The sequence below is a fragment of the Lates calcarifer genome, linkage group LG6, assembly GCF_001640805.2.
Source record: "Lates calcarifer isolate ASB-BC8 linkage group LG6, TLL_Latcal_v3, whole genome shotgun sequence".
In the NCBI taxonomy this organism is placed as follows: domain Eukaryota; kingdom Metazoa; phylum Chordata; class Actinopteri; family Centropomidae; genus Lates; species Lates calcarifer.
Window position 1 is genome coordinate 11,367,111 of NC_066838.1, and position 21,447 is coordinate 11,388,557.

Consider the following 21,447-nt stretch of genomic DNA (forward strand, 5'->3'; position numbering starts at 1 on the left):
TGTGCTTATACAAACAAAAACAAGTATCTAACTGCAACACTAGCTGGCACTGATCTTGGATTAGGCTCAGCAAAAACCTGAGCCTTAATACACTCTATTCATACATCATCTGTAAATGTATTGCTGTTTTGTTACTCGCATTTCGCTCTCTGAATACATCACTCTTATAAAAAAATCCACATTAAAGAGATTAAGAAAACAAAATACAGATTCACACAGCTCCTCAGCCTGTCATTCTTCAACACCAAAAACATCTCATGTTTACTCTCTTTGTTATGGAAATCAGATAAAACTTTTGACCTCTATTTTACCTCAACAAACCATCCTTATATTTAAAGCAGAAAGCTGAACCCTCTCTGAATGCCTGTCTTATGAACACTGAGCTGCTGCTGACTGACAGATGAGGCGACACGACAAGAGACAGAGCAGAGAGGATAATAACAAATAGTGAAGTATTTTTGGCTTTTGCTTCTTACTTCACGGTGGTGGAGATGCGGAGGTGCCTGATGCCGGGGGTCGGGAACTGGCGGGAGTTCAGGTAGGAGATGTGCTGCATGACCTTGTCGAAGGCATCGATGTCATCGCCCTCCACAGTCAGAGAGGACTGGTTGGGGTTGAACTCCACCTGAGAAGAGAACAAGGTGAAGGACTGTGTTATTTGAGGGAAGATTGTCTGCTGAAGTCATGTTGTAATTTACACCCAAAAATGTGTTAGTGTGTGTTGTTAGCATGACACTAAACAATTAAAAAATCAAGTGCCAAGCCGACCAGACATTATTATTCTGAATTGTTGATATATGTTACCCTTTCGCTTAAAGTAGTGGTTACTGACTTTGCATCAGTACCCCAAAATGACTGACAAGATAGAAAATAATTTATTGTTTCAAATTTTTCACTAATATCTCCTTATTTATTGTAAGACACTGGATCGTCACACCTCTTCCAGCCTCAACAAACCATTCAAACCGTTCTTCAACTGCTCACAATTCACACATAAATGCAACCTGTGAGAGGGGTTGAGAGTAGATTTCACATTGGGAGCCACAAAGCTAGACCGTCTTCTCAATGCACAAATATACTCAGGCTGACTGAGGTTGAGCGTGTTTTGACTTTGCCCTCCTCACCTTGACAGCTGAAGCTACCTCCTCAGGCAGCTGCACATCCAGGCCCTCCTTGCATGTGTACAAACAGTCGATCACCTTCTTGTTCTCCAGTTTGCCAGAGCGGATCATCAGCCCTGCCAGGTTACCCCGGAAAAACTGAGCCATTCGAGCGTTTCCGCCTGCGCACATCAGGATAGGGATGCAGAGAGGAAAACAATAACAGACACACACAAAAAATAGTAGTTACTCCAGTGTACATTCCACAGACTTCACCTTTTTCTGGGATGGCGATTCAAGCATGCCCTCTCAACGTGCAAAGCTGGCATGAATGGCGTTCATGCAAGTTAGTTTGTGAACCTTCACGAGGCCTGAGGCCCAGAGAGCGAGACAGGAGAATGATGGATGAGCTTATACAAGCTGTAGAGACATGCAACATCTGCATTAACAGGGTGAACCGCTGCCTTACTGTGGAAAAAAATGGCATCAACAGAAAAAAAAGAAAAGGGGTTGAAAGAAGGGATTAAATGAGATATTGATGAAATTAATCCTCTTTAGTCATCTTGTTTTACCATCTTGAGGACTGCAAAATGCTCAAAATAAAGTGTAATGCAGTAATGCTGTGAGGTGCATCAATCCTGCTGAATCAAAGGTGAACCTATTGTGTCGTGTCTTCTAGCTAAACCCTAATGAGCATGAATCTGCGCCGCTGCAGAGTCGGAGACAAACCTGGACTTTCACATCTCAAGGTTACACAGTGTATGTGTGCGTGTGTTGTTGTAGCTGTGTTATCTGATATGGAGGAGCTACTGCTTCTGACCCCAAGGTCATGTTCTGAAAGAAGAGCCTGCACGTCCAAAACACTGCAGCCAGGTCAGAGTTTTGTGCTCATTATATGTCTATTTCTGCTCTGCTCTTGTATCAGGTTGTGGTGCAAAAAACAACTGCCTGGCCACAGCAATGAGAGGAGCATATCAATGAAGGATGGAGAAAATGAAAAAATAAAATGAAATAATAATAATACTAAATAAAATCACACTTTCCTCATCCATTCTGCATCATGCTGCACACGGTTATGAAAAAAGAAATCTTTTTGCATCTAGAATGTACACAAATCATTCTAGTTGAAATGGTATGAGGATGCAGTTAGCATGGTGGGACATTGTGGACACATGGACAAATCTGAGGAGTAAGGGAAAGACTTGAGCAACCTGAGGTGGGCTCAGAGACTGTCTCAGTGTCATTGTCATGTCCTGAGTTGTCTGCAAAGGACAGAAACAAGAGAGCAGGGAGAGACAGGGAGGAAGATTGAGGATCTGCAGGAGAGGTCATGGTGCATCATTTGAGAATCTAAGAGAGAGTTAATAATGTATTGCCTGACAATAAAATAACATGCACGCTATATTTTACACAAGCTGTAATCAAAAGGTATAACTGATTACCATGCAGCATTACAGTATCTTTTAACTGACCAACTGTCAAAAAATGTTACAGATGCAGAGTAGCAGTCATACATAAGAGGGATTCGCATTTTTCTTTATGCTGTATACCTGTGCTTTCAGCTTATTTGAAAGTGAATACTTTTTGTCAAACAAAATTATTATGACTTAATTAATGTTGCAGCTTTCCTCCACAAAAAATCTCATAGACTTTACCTTGCCAGCAGGCACCAATAGTGAGCTGAGTTTCAATCTTGGAGGCATGCAGTGGGTAGTCCTCTGTAACCAGGAAGGGCTCAAAGGTAGTCCCATCCACAAACAAAGACACAGTGGGGAACTCCACATTCAGCACGTAGTGATGCCACTCTTTGTCACAAACCTGTGGACAACACAGCAGAGGAGATGAAAAGCTGAAATCCAGACTGTGAAAGTCACACAGTGCACTGTAACTACCTCTTTTCTTTGTTAGATTATCATTGTCTTAACTTTGCACAAAGTTTGGTGGTAGGAGCAGCTGACCTGGTCAAGCTTCCAGTGAAACTCTGCTGGTTTGTAGTTCTCGGCCTCTGATGGATCCTGACGGAGGAGAAGGATCAGTCTGCAGTTGTGGACGTAGAGCGAGTAGTGGTGTCTGTTCATCTCTGCAGAGGAAAATATGAGGGAGGACATCAGGACATGAGACTATATTTGGATAGGTGGTGGCAAATTTAAATCAAGTGCCTCAGCACAAGACTGAAAAGACAGCATTTGTTAGCATTTTCAAAATTCAACTGCTGAATTTTTAGAGGTCATAAGAAGCAAAAAAAAAGCAACTACCATGCAGTAAGATATTAAAGGGAAAAATCTTAAATCTTACATGACCTGTGCTATTGTTTTTTATATTTACTACTGATGACTACACAGAAGTCAGTAAATTACGTGTCTGTAAGTTACAAGGACAAGCTCATAACTACATGCCTAATGAAAACCCAAAAACAATAATCCCCTGTGAACTACTGGGATTTGTCGTCAGCTCATAACAATTATGCCAGTTCTTGTTCCTGTGATTTACAGCATGTTTTAACAAGTTCTCACTGAGGCAGAGAGGATGCTTTTGAAACCAGTTCCACAACCTAGAAATGCAACCGTTGCTTATTTTACTGGAGGAAGCCACCAACAACATTTAATCTTTGTAGCAAACATCAGTCCTTGAAATCCCTTGAAAAGATATAAAGATGTACAGTGCTTTTCTCAATATGTATCAATAGGCTTAGTCTATAACAAAAATGTTAGTAAGGATTGTCGTATTATATTATTGGTTATAATTTGAGAGGGTTTTTTTTTTTTTTCATTTTTTCTATCAGGCTACAGGTCTAGATAATTTAAACTTTATGATAGATTATAGATTTTTTTCTTTTCAGTAATGCTTAAAAATCTGTGTCTCACAGTTTTAGTGTTTGAAATGCATTTCAGTATTAAGATCTAAAGACTAGAGGAAATCAACAAAATGTGATATATTCATGTTTCTGTGAAACAGACGCTGCGTTGAATGGAGGTCATGAATGGTGCTGAGTTCATGGCTATGGGAGCTTCCTGTCCAGGACACAGCCGTCCTGATGTAATCCTTCTTATATAAGCAGTCAGAGTCATCAGAAGCTGATGTACTGCCTCCCCCTCACTGGCCATGGCACCGACTTTACAGTCAATAAGATCAAGGAGCTTGTGACCACACGCAAAATTTACAACTAGTGACAAAAATGGAAAGGTCACCAAGCACTAGGCAGAGGTGACAGAGACAATATAAAAAGAAGTGTGTTTGAAATGTGCTAGCCATCCAGCTGAGCACAAGCACTTATTATAGCCTGAAGGTACAATGAGATTTTTTATTAGATTTATAGAGAGCATATTTTCAAGACACCATATGTGCAGCAACAATGAGTATGTCAGTTCAATGCAGAGAGAATTAAACGCAGGGTTTGACTTCTTCATTAGATACCAGATATTTTAATGTAATATGAGTTGCGCGTCTGATACCACACTATACTTGTATGATACAAGTTTTATGTCATTTTTTGTACTGCTTCGATGCATTTTCTGGCACTAATGTCAGAAGGACCATTCAGAAATTTGTAAAAGTCAGTCAATGCATTTTCATGTGTTTTTACAGTTAAACTAAAACTAAAAGTCAAGCTGGAGCTCTGATACAGCCCAGTTGCGGCTAAAACCTTTATTTCTGACTTTGAAAAGATCTAACTCTTCTCGAGTTGTGTTACCTGTCTTGTCGGAGTTGCAAAGGATGGTCTCCTTCTCATGGGCCCCAGGTCCATGCCTCATCCACACAGAGATGGTGAAGGGCTCCTTCAGGCTGGTGCTCACCATGCCATCAGGGACCTTAATGGCCTGGGTGCCATTGAACTCAAACACCTGGTCGCTGTCGTGCCCATTATCGGTGGGCAGCCCTACCGTCCAGTTGGCAGAGCTGCTGGGGGCAGGAAGGAGCTCCACAGTGCCGGAGCTGGCTCCTAAAGCAAGCAATCAAAGAGGACAAAGCAATTCAATTGGGCATTTGGACTCATCAAAAAAGAATTCTGATTGCATCTACTGACAATAATCATTTCCAGTGCAGCAGTCACTTACCGCACAGCTTGTGCAGCGACTTCTCAGAGTAAGTGTCACGGTCGCAGCCCTTCCCAATATGGTTGGTTTCCAGTTCAATGCTGGCTCGGATGGAGGTGATTGGCTCATCACAGGTCTCCAAGTGCATGCTGGGGAAAAGGGCCAGGCTGCCTGTGCCAGGCTCATATTCAATCCTCTTATTGAAGCCTGAAAGCGGAAGAGAGAGGTTAGAGAATGAAAAGATGTCCTTCAGCACAGCACAGACAACAGGTGAGCAGTCAATACAGGGGCTGTCAATAGTAATTACACATTAGGAAGTACTTCAGTTCTTTCAAACATGAGAAAAAGCCTTATGGCTTAAAGGACCTTTTTGACAGTGGCAGCCTGTGTGGACTTTGCGCCGGTGGATCACTTTTGTTCTACACAGAGACACACCTAACCAATGAGAGGTTGGCGAGCTACAGCGAGCAGAGGAGAGCTTTGATACCTTGCCAGCTGGGTTTGCAGGTGGGTTTGACGCTGATCTTGACCAGCACGTCCTCGGAGGCACGGTTCTTTCCACAGTCGTAGGCGGTCACGGTCAGCTTATACATGTGCTCTTTGCCATAGCTCAGTTTCTCTGTGTTCTTGATGAAGCCTGAACGAAGCAGGAACAAAAAAACAAAAAAAAAAAAGAGTACATGTGACTGGGCTGCTCTTTGTTTAATTTCAAAGCTGCAGCTGTGCTAGGAACTGTAGTGAAATAAAAATGATTCAGAAAACATATAAAAACCCAGAGGTGATTCACTGTCAAGCTGAACTGAAAGAATAATATATTAATTGACACCTCTTAGGGCTACATCCTAATATTTTGACTTACATCTTTTTTGTTGAGATGCTGTACTGAGAGTTCATTACCAAGCTAACACGTATACAGAATCTGATTAGTATTCAAGTTGTTAAAAGAACGTGATGGAATTTGCTTAACTAAGATCAGATACTGCCTCAGGTTCTTTCATTTCCAGCTCCGACACTAATTATCTGTCACAGTTGAACACTGTCACCAAAATTATGTATCCTAACACTGATTGTTCTCCTCATATTATCACATTTCACGTGTTCATATTTCTGTTCTGTCACCGCCATCATCATATCAGCTAGGCCTTGATATCTGATGCCTTTTTTCCCTGGATCTTTAATTTTGTTTTACAAGACACGATAAGATAAATAATCCTACAGCCGGACACGAATGACTGACCAACCTGGGTGACATTTCAAGGAGACTGTCATCGTCTCGCAAGCCAACGGGCTGCAGTGAATTTTAAATGACAGCCTTGTGGCACTGTTGTTTACACAGATCAATAGACAATGTGATGCGTGTCAATAAAACTGTGGCTCTTGGGCACGCGCTGCAGCTCCCCCGCCCCCTCCCCAACAAGGCTACTACGTGAAGGTCCTCACCGTCTTTGTCGATGGTGAAGGGCACATCAGGGGTGACGATCTCGTAGTTGCAGATTTGGCTAAACTGGAAAGAGCAGTCGGCGTCCACTGCTTCCACCTTCAGGATGCTGTCGTACTTCTTTCCCTCGATGACGGTGGCTTTGTAGGATTTCTCCTTGAACACTGGTGAATACTCGTTGATGTCGTTCACCTGGATGTGGACAGTGGCCCTGATGGGGACAAACAAGTTAGTGAGGGCGCTGTCGGCTGCTATTCTGCAGTCACACATGATAATTTTGAGATAATCAAGAAAATGTATGAACAGGATTGTTACTGTGATGATCCCTGTTGAAGGGATATGTCAGCAACAGGACTGACATATGGACTGACAGGACACTTCGATCGATCTGGCAGTTCTGGTGATTCTCATCATCAGTGCCTCATGGACTCATGGTCACAAAGTGCTCACAAGGAAATAATTGATTAAGAGCATTCATAGTCCAGACTGCAAATGGACTAAATATGTCGTAAAGATGGGTAAAAATAAGACCAAAAAGAAGCGATTCATACTGTGAAACAGTTACTGTGTGCTACAGACATGCATATGAGGCACGATGCTGTTTGATGTTTGTCTTTAATTGCGATGTCTTTTGTTGAATTTCCAAAAGGATATCAAACAAAGCTTGCGCCTTTCATTCATGTTACCATGGTTACCAAATTATTTTGGATCTGATTATATGGATCACTTTGGACATTACTCTCTCTCAATCAGCACAAGCTTTTGAATTCATAGTAAAAATCACATCATATCCTGTGGTTGGTCTTCATATTACAAACCAAAGTGGTAAATGCACCAGATGGTTCATATGAACCACACCACACGACTTAAATGTGAAAATACCCCACCTTTCTATTTTCATGTTTAATTGGACATTCAGCATCTATTCCATTATCATTTGCTGTGAAGTGGAATCTGGTTGAGACAGAGGAAAACTCTTAAGACTTATGCAATGGCAGAGGTCGACTCACTTGTGGGATTTCTTCATGTTGGCGCCATCAGGACCCTCTCCACAGTCGTAGGCTTGGATGGTGAAGGTGTGCTCCTTCTGCAGCTCGCAGTCCAGCTTGTCCTTGGCTCGGATGACCCCCTCACCAGTGGACTTGTCCAGGACCACTGCCTCAAAAGGGACATTCTGCCCGTGGATCCTGAAGCCGCAAATCTCACCTGAACACGTCAAGAGCCAAGAGAGAGTTTGCTCAGAATGACTGACGACAGCGATTAAATTTTATCGTACAAAGAGAACAATTATGTTCAAGCAAAGAAACCATAAATTCACGCAAAAAAAAAAAGATCAGCCACAGGTTTTGGGAGCCAGGGAGTTGTAGATTGGGGTGGGTGGTGTCTGTGGAGGAAGCCCAAAAGCACTGTCATATGGGTGAGTAGTTTGAGGGGCAGGGAGGTTGGGAGAGGGTGTGGGACATTTAGTATCAGTAGACGGAGTGTCTTTTCCAAGCCACTTGAAAACATTGCATCCAGTCATGCAGGCAGAAACCGAAAAGATGTGGACAGGCATTTCACAGGAGTACTTAAAATATTATAAAATCAAAGTCAAGAAACCAAGACCAAAAAGTAAGTACATAGAAAACATATCTGAAGTGAAGAGAGAACAACCTATCTTACGAGAGAGATTATCAACATAAATAAGCAAAAGAAATAAAAGCAAAATTTTAAATTCTTCACAATAGAGAGCATTGTGATAATGTTCCGGCACCAATTCAGCCATGAAAACCCCAAAAAGTCTGTGAAAGAAAAAAAAAAATTGCAGACAACACCTCCAATGTAAGTTTTTTTTTTTTTCATAAATAAATGAAGTCTTCCTGTGTAATTTTGCCTCTTACCCAAAAACGACTGCAAAATGAATCCAAATAAAATCATGAAATCATAGAGAACTAAACTGGTACACTAACAATATTACAAACAAAAAGTACTGGATGAGAACTGGGGTTAGAAATATCAGCTTGCTTGACATCCACATCAAATGACAACTGCAGCCATGCTAATGGTAGAGATTAGTGGTGGAGAATTAACTCAAGAGATCCACTGAGGCAAAGATGCAACAACAGAAACTTTACAGCAGAGAGAGTTTGCATTAGTTAACAATCTCAGCAGCTTTCCTTTGGAGATTTAAAGGTAAGAAAAATCCACAGGAGTCACTGTACCTGCATAGGCCTGATAGGCACAACAAACATGGTCGGTGCCTTTAAGACGTTCACAATTTCAGAACATTCATCCTCTTTAAATACAAATCCCATTGTCAATTTCTGCTCCAATTGCCGAGGGTGTTAAGAGGTTATGAAATCATCTTATGTGTCCTTTTAGATTTTATGTTTTTTATAGAATCATCTTAAATTTGGCTTTTCCTTCCACAGTCTTTAACTGAAAGGATTAGATTGGACAAAATGGCAGAAAAGTGACTGAGAACTCCTGTTTTAAGCAGCTTTCTGTTTCCTGGTGACAGCTGAAAAACTGTTAGGGTCTGCAAACTGCAATGGATGTCTCATGCACAGATATTTCTAAGTACAGTCAGCCCCACATCACACTTTTCATCCAGCTGTTGGAACTCCAAAATATTCAGGGTGAGAAAAAAACGTAAAGTTGAGAAAACCAAATGGGGAGATTACAGAGCATGGCAGGAGTTTCTGTGTGGATGCTGTCTGTTGCGTTAGTGGGTTAATAATAACAACTAAGCACAAGGCAGAAGAAAGAGCCCAAGATCACCTTCTTCAGTGAGGGTCACCTCAAAACTCTCTACAAGGAAGGGAGAGAAGATAAATCCAGATCAGTTAAAAGAAGAGTTAGAAGCTCAGAGAAAACACAGGGAGGACAGGAAGGAAACACACTCTCACTATGAGCTTACAAAACCTTTCACAAGCAAAAAGTGCTCTGCCAGTTGAAAGAAAGGAAGGATTAAAACATGTATGAAAAGATGCTTGCGTCAGCAAATCCTTATAGAGGAAACAACTAGTGGAAAAGTCACAATTACAACAAACAGACATTTTACTGTCCTTTAACAAGTTCATCTTATGCCTCAAAACATCACACTTATGTTTTCTGAAAACTAGTAGACAGGCCAAAACAACTCACTTTGTTTGAGAATAATTCAGAATACATACTTTAAAGATGAAAAGAAGAAATCTCGCGAGCACACATTAATAAAATGATGACTGAAGTCCTTTTCTGTTTGGCTGTTCCTTTTAAAGCCCTGTCGGGGCCTCCAGTGGGACGGACCTGCTCATTTTGTTTTCACCTACTAAACAATTAGAAATGGATTTCACATTAGGGGCTGCCGTCCAGGGCCAGCCATGCAGTGGAAGTTGTTGTGGGCCTCTGTGTTCACCCACAGCTCTAATGACCAGCTCACACCAGGGCTTCAGGAATTCCTCAACTTTTCACTGGTCACTCAGGCCTCTCTGCTTACTTCACAGCAATTGTGACGCATTGATTTTACAGTCCTGACTTTCAGCGGTCATTTAACTGCTGGTACTTCATGAATACAGTGAATTACAATATGAGAATATTTACAGGCTAATACATCAATACACTGTATATTCAGTGGCATCAGATGAACCCATTTGCAGGGATCTGTGTTGCAGGAACAAGGATGTTTTCTTCTCTCACCTTGTCCATTATTCCTCTATGAATCAAATAACCAAGATCTGGTGTGTAAATCCTTCTGCTTTGTGTTCCTCTCTTGGTTCAGAGCACAGTCATCCATGAACACTGAGTTCATTTTCAAGTTTGTGGGAGGCTTTGGTTTCGACTACTTCAGCTCCAATTACCCTGACTGAACTCACCGCACAGGCATGCGCAAAACACACAAAAAGACGCACTTAAAGCACACAGTCCCCACAGTATACTCCCCCCTTAATACACACAGACCAATACAGCAGCTCCTCTTTCATGCTAAATGTTCACCTCTTCACATTGATTTGACTTAAGAGCCTGTGATTGGGGCTTTTGGATGTCCTGTGGGTCAGCTTTACAGTGAACCCCGTTTGCTGGCACAGATGGACCGACTAGAAGGAGGCTGGCACGGAGCTGGTCACCCATGCTGCCACGTGAGGCCAGACTGCTTGTCCATCTCCAGAGAGCAAGTTCACAGGGACACAACAGTCCATTCGCAAAAGGCCTGCTGATCAAAAAGGGAGCCCCCACTGAAAGAAAGAGGCAGCACCAAGCTCTAGTGTTCAGCACTAATTTACTGTGAAAGGAGACAAACATCATGCAGAGAGTGGGAATATTATTAAATACCCTCCCAGTAATTACGGGCCTCCTGCTGAAGTTGTCCACCTTTTAGGCCGCGTGGTGCCAGGCTGATCGGCTCTCACGAACAATCACATTTCGCACAATTTTGTGAAGAATATTACGTATGGCTTCTCCTCTGACAGGCATGTGGACGTTAAAGCCTCACCCGCTAAATCAGGAGAGGTAATCTGAGATAAAAATGGCGATATCAAGTAGAGTGAGAGCGCTGAGTGCGAAGAGAGCAGCAGACAAAAGATCACACAACTCATGTGATGTGAAATGGTGGGAAATCATTTCCACTGCTGGGGTGCTTTGAATCCCAGCCAAAGTCAATCCTGATGTGATTAAAAAGCCCCAGAGCTAATGCTGCGTTGGGTACATAAAGCACACTAATTGTGCTCTCTCCACTGGGAGGAAAAAAAAAACATGAAAGAGTATTTTGATCTGAATATCAAAAGGGCCAGACTGGTGGATATGGAGGCCAGCTGTACGTCAGGATGACAGGCATGTCATAAAAATCACACAAGTCTGGTACCAGTGCATGAAATAATTATTCAGCATTGACCACAGTTATTCCCTCCATCACTAATGAGCCAGTGATCATTTGATCTGTATAGGGGCACAAATAATCTCAAATGTAACATATATCACAGAAAGAATGAGAGTTACAGATAATAAGAAGAAAGACAGACCTTCATATATAAACCATAACATACTTGGGATTTCAAAGCTTCATGCTGAGACTAGATTTAAGGTTATACATCCATGTTAAGTAAAGCTTTTATGGTTTCATTTACAAGAATTATTAGCCCAGTTTATAAATCATCTATCAGCAAACAGCTTGTGTGCATTTAAACGTACACATCAATGACCTTCACACGTCCATGAAACTCACATTACTCATACATGAACAGATTTTCTCCATCCATCTCACATCAACACAATCTCAGAGCTTTAATGCTACAGAGTAATTTGCGAGCTTTTCTCTTTTATTCAAAGTGAAATGAGAGGAGAGTAATTCCAAGTTAAGTGAAGCTGAGGTAGTAAAGGAACAGCAGCAGCAGCAGCAGCAGCATTAAACCTCCTCTCTCACCTGCATAGCGAAGAGGAGCATCTTTGTCCAGTGCAATTAGAGGTGGGTCCAGAAGCACTTTGTCATCGTTTTCTGTTACGATCCCGTGGTACGTCGTCTCGATCCATGGTTTGTGCTTATTGACTGTGAGACACAAGAGAGAGAAAACATGAGTGTCTATAATGAAGGGAAAAAATTCTATACAAATAATTTCTGTCCCGAGACAAGATGTCTTTGTTTTTCTCTCACCGGCACTAATTAGTAATTTACATCTTTTTTTTCTGCACTTGTAATAATCAGACTTCATCCGTGTTTTCTCAAATTGCTAGTTTGCCTTTTGTTTTTCTTCCCAATGCAGCTTAAGGATTTGGATGCTTTTATTATTATTTCTAGAAGCGCCCCACATAATGTAGAGATCCTAAATGCACTAATAGCATCACCTGCAACCATCAGCCATGGAGCACCAAGAGAGTGCAGATTTTAGAAGGAGCTAGATCAGTTAGTTTAACATTTAGCGGGACAAAAAGCCTGTATGACAAATCAGTCTCTATCTTAAATCTACAATGTTCTGACACTATTGTTCAGTTTATCAAAAATGAAAGGAAATTCTCTCAAGATGATTTTTTTCTTATAATGCTGCAGTAATTTTCCAGGAACTAGAATCACAATCCACATCAGTTAATGAGTTTTGACAGCGGTGTCACAGGGATGATAAAAGCTGACTATGACTTTCAGGACTGTTTTTTGGAGCGGTAGTTGGTGCCGTTCACAGCTTTTGTGTGCTAGTTGGGCTCGGAAGCATCCCAGCTGCAGACAGCACTCGGTTGTAGCTGGCGGCTGCAGAAAAAGCTGCAGTGAGTGACATATTTGGGCTGGCTTAGAAAACAGCGTTGACGCAGGGGAGATGCAGCTCTCTTACAGCCAATATGTGCTCACTCCAGAGCGAGAGGAGAGGATGGCATTCCTGTGCTACTGATCTGCAAAGGTGATGCTAACTCTGGCTGACAGCTCTCTGTGAGGGACAGATACTCTGAGAGAGGTAACCAGACCAGGCACATTTCCTGAAGATGAGACAGTAACACAAAAACCGAGAATGTCCAAATCATTTATATAGATATTTGGCTGTATTTTGGAATGACAGTTTTAGTACGGGCACAATATTATGTTAAACTGGGACTGCAAATTGGAACCATTACATAATTTTTTTGTGCAAGACCCATTTACAAGCAGCACTACTTTTTTTTTTTTTTTTTTGTACTGCTAGATCACACAGAGTGAGCTAACTCTGTGTTATATCACAGTTTTCTAAGGGAAAAACAGTGATATATGGTAATATTTGGTGTTTTTTTGAAGTTGCAGGAAACCCAGAAATTGTAGCAATCATCTGTTTTATTCAGACATGCTGCCTCACTGCTCTCACCTAAACCCCACTGTCCTTATTCAGAAGGTCAGATTCAGTGTAAACAGTCTGATAAATTCAATGTGGCAAGGTCGCGCATTCAAGCTAATCCATGCTGTGTTAACCTAAACAATCAAGGAAATCACTGACCATGGCAAAGAAGCATGGGGCCCAATGTGATAGAGAAAACTGTTCTGGTTTCATAATAATCCATCTGGGGTTAACAATAATCTTTTTAAATAACTCATAAAATATCATAATTTGTCAGTGGTTATACTGCAGCTTTCTTTTGGATTTATTAAGGAATATTTCAAATGCTACATATAGGTCATCAGACGTATCAAAGCACACATTGCCCTCAGGAGGTGGGAGATTAGCTTTTTCTGTGAGATCCAAGTATATGAGAGATACATATGAAGACAAAAAGCAATTAAGTCGAAGCAGTGACTAATGGCTATCATCTTTAAATAATAAAGACTTAAGCCATCAAAGTCTATAAATGTTCAAATACTGTGTGAATAAGTCTAAAACAAATATATGACTTCCAACTGGCAACTGGTAAGACTCTCCGACAGCTTGGTTTGTTATGATGAGGCACATTTTCTTATAACTGAACCAAAAGTACTCATGAGCCAATCATCTTTCCAACTTTTTTATGCTATTTTAATAGAAGTATACAAAGAGCACTTGGATTTTGAGAGGCAGCTGTGGGTATCGCTGTCCAGGATTTTCTTTATTCTGAGTAAATGCACAAAGATACTGACATGCTTTACAAGATTCTAAAAAACTATGCCAATAAGTTAAACAGCAATCACTGGCAAAATTTAGTTTTGTCAGACAGGGCACAAATTTGACCTGAATTAGCAACCAGGCAGTTACTCAAACATGCACTTAGCCTTAATTTATTATTAGTATCACTATATAATAATTATCTAATGTAGTTAATTTGCATTCATTGTCTGACAGAGAAGTTGTGTTTGAAATAAAACGAGACAGGTTTGATTATGGACATTTTTAGTTGGACACAAATCCAAACACTGATAAAAATGGATGTGAATGGAGATGTTCAATATTTCCAGCTCCGCTGTTAAATATTGATGCACATCCTCTAGCCCACATTCATCCAATTAACTCTGCCCAGTGACATATTCGGAACATAACGTTTATCTCAAAGGGCAACATTATTTCAACAGAGAATAGATTAATTACTGTTGTCTCTGTTGCAAAATGCTGGTGCCATTAAAGTATCTGCTGAGTTTGTGAAACAAAAACATTGTTGGCACCTGTGAACTCGAGCTACAGTTTTATTTTTTAATCTGAAAATTAAAGTAATATACTCATTACTTAATACTTCCAAAAACATTTATTAGTCAAGCTATACAAGTTACTCTGTACACCCAGAATTTATGTCAGTAAAACAATTTATCCTCTGTCCTCTTCACAGTTAAATGCTAAAGCAATATGTTTTGCACAGTGAAATTAAAACCACAGTCATTTCATGCTGTAAAAAACCTCAACATCACACATCCATCATCTGACTAATAGGCAGATGTCTGATGTTCAATGACACAATCTGTGCTACAGTTATAAGCTTCACACGGTAACCAGATACAAAGAAATCTACAAAAGCATAAATCCATGATGGCGGGGTTTTCAGACAGCATTAAATGTCAATCTGCCAAATCCAATTTCAGCGAAGCAAATGAGTTGCATAGTGCATCATTATATAATTTAGTGTAATTCTCAGTGATTACACGATCAATGAAAATTAATTACAAGCTACTTGCTCAGGAATGGTTTGATGTGGGCATCAGAGTGAATGAGAATTACTTATTTTTGCAGCAATTTTACACCTTTTTCATAGATTTGACAGTAGACGTATGGCAGGTAATGAGGTGAAAGAAATGTGGAACAACAATTGCTCCCAGCCAGACTCGAACCAGGGATACTGTAGTAAATGGTCGGGGCCTTAAACCACATTTGTCCAAAAGATGTGTTGTTATGGTGCATTAGCAATGAAAAAAATACAGTATGGATTGAGTATGGTACGGGCAAATCTACTTGGTGCTGTAAAAATCATTCAGCGCTACAAAAGGCAGAATTATTTAAAGAATGACAGTAATATTGACTCAAATCTGTTTGCTAAAATAAAGAAATGTTCTTTTAACCTATAACACACTGGCAAAACTACATAAAGATTTCATGTCACATCTCCAGATAAATCTTGTCCAGCGTGTGCAGTGCTTAGTGCGAATGAGCCACTGTGTTTGCCAGTCATTTGGAATTGATCAAGCCCAATAAATCGTCTCTGCTGAGCGTCTTGTGACCTGAAGTGAAGTGGATGTCTTTAGACAGATTGTCAGGTCAGACTACTACAATAATCTGCTTTAGTTTCCACACAGTTACTGTTAGCCAGGTCACATGTTGGCTTCACGTTTGTCCATGAGTCGTTCCTGGCCCTCAGCACTGAGGTGCTCCGAACCAGGACCAGCTCTGAATGGTACGACATGAAGCAGCGTTCTCAGTGCTTGTAACGCAAAACATTTCAGCCTAATCCTAACCAATAAAAATAAATGAATTAACAAAGAATGCTGTCTGCCTGTGCCCTTTCTGGCTGGTCTACTTTAATGTTATTTCCCCTAATCTAAAGTCTTCTTAAAGTCTTATCTTTATTTATCCATGTTTTTACACACACAGGAAATTAGGCCTCTACATTCAACCCATCTGGAGTAGTGAGCACACACCCAGAGCAGTGGGCAGCTGGGCTACAGTGCCCTCTTGCTCAAGGGCACTTCAGCCATGGATGGGAGAGGAAGAGCTGTTCATTCACTCCCACCATCCCTGTCTTTATTCCTGCTGATTCTAAGCCCACTCCTCTAACCAAGCCCCCACCACCTTGAAATCTCTATCTCCAAAAGTCTCCAAACCAGTTTTACTTTGGAGACACAAGCACACAAACTATCACAGTCGATCAACTTTGTCAAGTCAAGTCTGACAGAAGAGACCAATTTCCAGTGGTCTGAGATGGACTGAGATGACGCAGATATGCTTGCAGATGGCAAACTGTGGAGCAGAAAATGTGACACAGGTTAAGTTCGAGTATCAAGACAAAGGATGCAGGTCTGGGAGGCCTCTGACAAATTCAAAAGCAAACTGCACCACTGCTGTGCATCAGCATTTCAATCAAAGCCCCTTTCACTCACATATACCTCCCATGAAATGAAATCTGAAGCATGATTTTATTTAAAGCGTGAAAGTCTCACATAGATTGTGTGAAATTGCAGACAAGGCCCTTTTGACAAGATAGCTTCATCACCCCCCCTGTGAGCCTGCAGTGAATGGGAGGAACATTTGTTGTGCTGTGAGTTGCTTGGCAGACAACATTTGACACAGAGCAACAAAGATGTGATTTGTACTAATGCAGACACCACTATTCTTGGAAACTTGGTGATTTATTACATACTATATATACTACCTATAACATGATTATAAAGGAAAGACTTTGTATTGTAAGGGAGGGACTGGTTTGTTTGTTCCAAGAGGGGAGGCTTTAGGATTTAGGATGGAATGAGATTAAGAAAGGGGCTTTGAAGTGATGCAGTCTGAGAGGGCCCTGCTGCTGCAGCTCTGAGGATGTTTCGCATGGAAGCCTGCCATTTTCTTAATTTAACTAAATTAGGAAACCAATTTACCTAATGCAATGCATACTCACCACTAGCCCAATTATAACCTGCAGACTCAGTCCTTCCCTCACATCAAAGCAGATACTTTAAGAGGAAGCTCTGACTCTTTCTAATGAATAATCAACACTAAACTGACCAAGAAGCCTCTGATGTGCTGCAGAAGATATTCGAGAACTAATGATTTTACTCGCTTAACCAGCCAATTATTTTCTCAATTAACTGATTTGTTTTAGTGTATGAAATGTCAAGAAATAGTGAAAAAAGCCTATGCAAACCAATGAGACGTCTTCAAATCTTGATTTGTCTGCCCATTAGACCAAAACTCATCAAATACAGTATGACAAAGAATAGCAGCTGAAACAGTTCAATTATTAAACTAGCCGTCAATTAATTTTCTTTTAATCAAAAAATCAATTAATCAACCCTCTACTTGAGAAGCACATGTGGTTGCGTGTTGTATGAACTGTAAAAAGACACAATGTTGTGATAATCTGGTAAGATAGCCTGCCTGAGATGAATGAGTCACGATGTTTAATCCCATGAAAAATGGCAAAAACAAATCTTAAATCTTAAATCCTGTTCGGCCTGCATCACAACAGCATGGGTAAATGTTAGCAACCGATTAAAAAAAAAAAAAAAAAATGCATGTTCAACTGTCAAAAATACTACCTTCTCAGCAAGTTAATGGTAGAAAGAGAACAATAATTATGTAAGAATCCGCCCCCGTTACAACTGCCACTGAATATGTCTGTTTATTGAATATAAGCACTGACAAGAAAGAAGAAAAAGCTGAAACAAATGTAATTTTTAAGTCACTCTGCCATGATGCCTTAAGTATAAACAGCAAGGATGGTGGCTTATTAATCTCATTTAATGCGTCACTTTGTGCAAGAATGCAGACAGACTGTAGAAAGGTGAACAGAAGGGGATAGAGAATAAAGAAAAAGTGCAAGGTGCAAACATTTTACGATCACTGCACACACACTGTGGGTCTAAGGACCCTCTATTGTATTCCCAGCCACAGAAATTACTGACCTCAACATAAATATTAGATGAGGGTTTAGGATATGAATACACAGATATAACAGGTCACTTGCTAAATAATAGATATTAACCCCACAGTGTCATCCTCTGCCAATGTTAAAGATTTTCCTTTCATCATCATCAAAAATACAACTGCAAACAAACCCTGCTATATCCAATATCCAGTACCAAACAAACTAAGCCCTAAACTGGCAGACAGAGGCAAACCAAAATCCCTTCAGAAGCCTATGAGAAATGAATGATGTGTCAGAAGCTTGGGACACACACACACATTGAGCTGTTACTATACATGCACAGATGGTGGGCTACTGGACACACTTACAGCCAGGCAACACAATACCTGGTATCCAATTCTGTTTTGCATCAAATAAAGCCAATGACATTTAATCCTTTAATGGGATGTGTTCATTTCATTCACTGACAAGGTCAAGTGTTGAGCAAGACATCAAACAAGGCAACAGAGACTGCCAAAAAACAAAGTGCTGCCAAGTTTTTATTATGTAAATCTTAAGGATGAGCACGATATGATGATATGAATAATGGTGTCCAGCCAACTTCTGGAATCCATTTTTAAGATGTCTGCACAATACGCAGAGGGAGAACTCAGAGGTAAAGGAACATTTTGCAGACAGGGAGGGGAATCAAAACTCAGCTCACTTCTGACACAGGTGGACAAGGATAAAGTACTCGGTGAGGCTGTGTGAGCCAAGCTGTGCCGTGCCGAGCCATCTACTGATCAGCTCTGGGTCTCTACCACCTGCACTGCATACTCTTTGAACTAGAGTGGGTATTTTAAGAGATCATTAATACCGTGAAACAAACTGATTCTTAAGATTATGCAGGCATTGTCATGTATACTGAATTGTAGGATGTTTTCAACTTCTCTTTTTTGTTGTTGTTGTGGTATAGATATCTTGTTTGTGCATGTAAAGTATAGAAGGAAATATATATGTATTGATATGTCAATAAATGAAAGTACATTTGGTTGTCAGTTTGTTAGGTACACCTAGCTAAAGCTAATGCAGTTTAATCCAATAGCCCTACAGTAAAAGCTTCCTTCACAAGGGTCATAATGTTCAGTTTCTGTTGAAACAGTTTTAGAGAGGTCTGGGTTGAACGATTTTGATGGATGTAATTAATGATGCAATTGGACTATATAATATTATTTAGCTGGGTGCAGCTGAATATAGAAAGTATGTGTACTTACTTTTGGTTAAGTTCTGTTTGGAGTGAATATTGTATCTTAATGGCTATGATTTACAGTAAGTATGAATAGGAGAAGCAAATTCATCATTTAGTTGATAGACAGAAAAGAAATCTGCAACTATTTTGATAATCAAATAAATAGTTTTGATCATGTTTTAAAGAAAAGGTGCTAAACATTTGATGAGTTAATCTTTTTAATATGCTTTTCTTTTTCAAACCTGATAGCTTCAGGTTTTAGTCAGTCAGAAACAATGAAACATTTAAAAACTTCTGCTCTGAGAAATTCTTTCTTACTATTTCTGACACTTAACAAACCAAACGATTCATTAAGAAAAGTCAATAATTAAAATTACTGTTAGCTGCAGCCTTGCTTTGATTCATGATCAATAATTGGGATTTCATTTTCATTCAATGGAACAGTCAAGACCATTATATCAATAGCACTGAAATATTAATGCTGAAACAATATGACCAGCAGCTATCCCCACCATCACAGACATGCCTGGTTCCTAAAGTGTGGAGGACCATGCACCATTTTCAGCAACAAGATGAGCCCTCTTTGATATAAATCCATTTGATGTCCATTGTGATTACTACTACAACTTCTGTGCTTTCCTTGTTACTGATTAACCCACAGGACAATAAATGGTCTTGTATGGTAAAGGCTCAATAAGCTTCAACTCTCTCTGCATAGGACCACTGTTTTTCTCTGGACTTTATCTCAAAAGGGAACAACAATGTATCAATAATACAAACAATCAACAATATAAAACTTCATGGCAGCCTCTGAGGATTTGCGTATTTTCTGTGGAGGCACTTATTAAACAGTATGACGCCATCGCTGACTTCTTTCATGACTCCCAGAGAACGGGGTAACATATTGACCATTCACATGGATACAAAGACAAAGCCCCTTTATGGTTGCCTGGCTCTTTTACTGAAGCCTAACCTATACAGTTTGACCTATTAGCCGTGGTGAAATACTTCCTGCGAGAATGTTAGGGCTACAATAGGCTGTGGTAATCCTGAAATTCAATGAGACCTGTACATGCTCTTTCCCTCCATGCCATTGCTGTTGATGTTTCATCTTTATGGTGGGGGAATAAAATCATACTGCCTCCAAAACACTTCACTGAGCTACTATATAAAGCAAACTACTGCTACACATACATGAGTGCTCACAGGCTACTGGTTGCCCTGGGAAAAGAAATGCACCACAGCTGTCCAGATTATGGCAGCATCACTGCAGCAGATGATCAGTCTGTAATTATCAGATGAATCCTGATAATGCCTGGGAACCTCTGAGGACTTGTTGTGTAATGATGATGCTGCAGCCAAGCGCTGGGCCGGTGACACGTTGTGAAGCTCTGCTTCATCGATTTAGCTCATATTTTACATCTGACGGCCGATGGCCTGCAACACTTCCTCTTCTTTGATTAAATGCAAATGTGGAGCTCTACCACAATACATATTAAGGCTGGTTCATTTCAATATCCATTGGCACCTATTACCTTGTGACTGAAATCCATATTTAGATTTCAGGTTACATTATAGTACATAATAAAATATCCAGCAGCTATTAAACTAATAGAGTGAAACTGTATGTCTGTAAACATGTTTACGTATTTTAAATTGTATACTAAGCAGCTGGTGAATGTGGCTAAACTTTGATTAAAAAAAAAAAAACAAATTACTAGGCTCATGTGAAAACATTTGATTACCCACAATTATGAATAAATTAAATTTACTACCCAAATCTGCCAATCACAGGCAACATAAGTGTCCGCATGGTCTATGAGCAGAGTGCGCAAGCTGTCTTATTATTGTTAGAGACTAAATAAAGCCTCTCTGTTGCCATGTTGTTGTCCCATTAGCTGCAGCAGTACACTGAAGAAAAGACAAGGGAGTGTCTGTACTCCGGCGATAGTCAGACCTTGAGGTGTTTCCAGGGAGACGGAAAAAAAAAAGTTTGGAAAATTTAAACAGCTTAAACCATGAAAACAAAAATACAGAAGAATATGCAAAATGCACCAGTTATACAAACTGTCTCAGAGTATGTGAGCAGTAGGCACATTCAGCTATGAACTATTCAATAATTCTGTACTTGCCAGAAGCAGGATTTTTTCTGGCAGACAGGTGTGCTTTCAACAACCGCAAGGAGCCTTCATGGCAGTTTAGAAGACA

The 21,447-nt window shown here is 40.3% G+C and overlaps 1 protein-coding gene across 1 annotated transcript in view; it reads right to left on the reverse strand.

Moving 5' to 3' along the window:
• clstn1 (calsyntenin 1) overlaps positions 1 to 21,447 on the reverse strand; it is a 36,223-nt gene that overhangs the window by 8,860 nt on the left and 5,916 nt on the right. Inside the window, 12 exon segments of the mRNA XM_018665862.2 lie at positions 477 to 625; positions 1,125 to 1,282; positions 2,312 to 2,362; positions 2,756 to 2,918; positions 3,059 to 3,180; positions 4,792 to 5,040; positions 5,156 to 5,341; positions 5,622 to 5,771; positions 6,575 to 6,783; positions 7,583 to 7,778; positions 9,333 to 9,362; positions 11,953 to 12,075. Coding sequence (XP_018521378.1) covers positions 477 to 625; positions 1,125 to 1,282; positions 2,312 to 2,362; positions 2,756 to 2,918; positions 3,059 to 3,180; positions 4,792 to 5,040; positions 5,156 to 5,341; positions 5,622 to 5,771; positions 6,575 to 6,783; positions 7,583 to 7,778; positions 9,333 to 9,362; positions 11,953 to 12,075 — 1,786 coding nt within the window.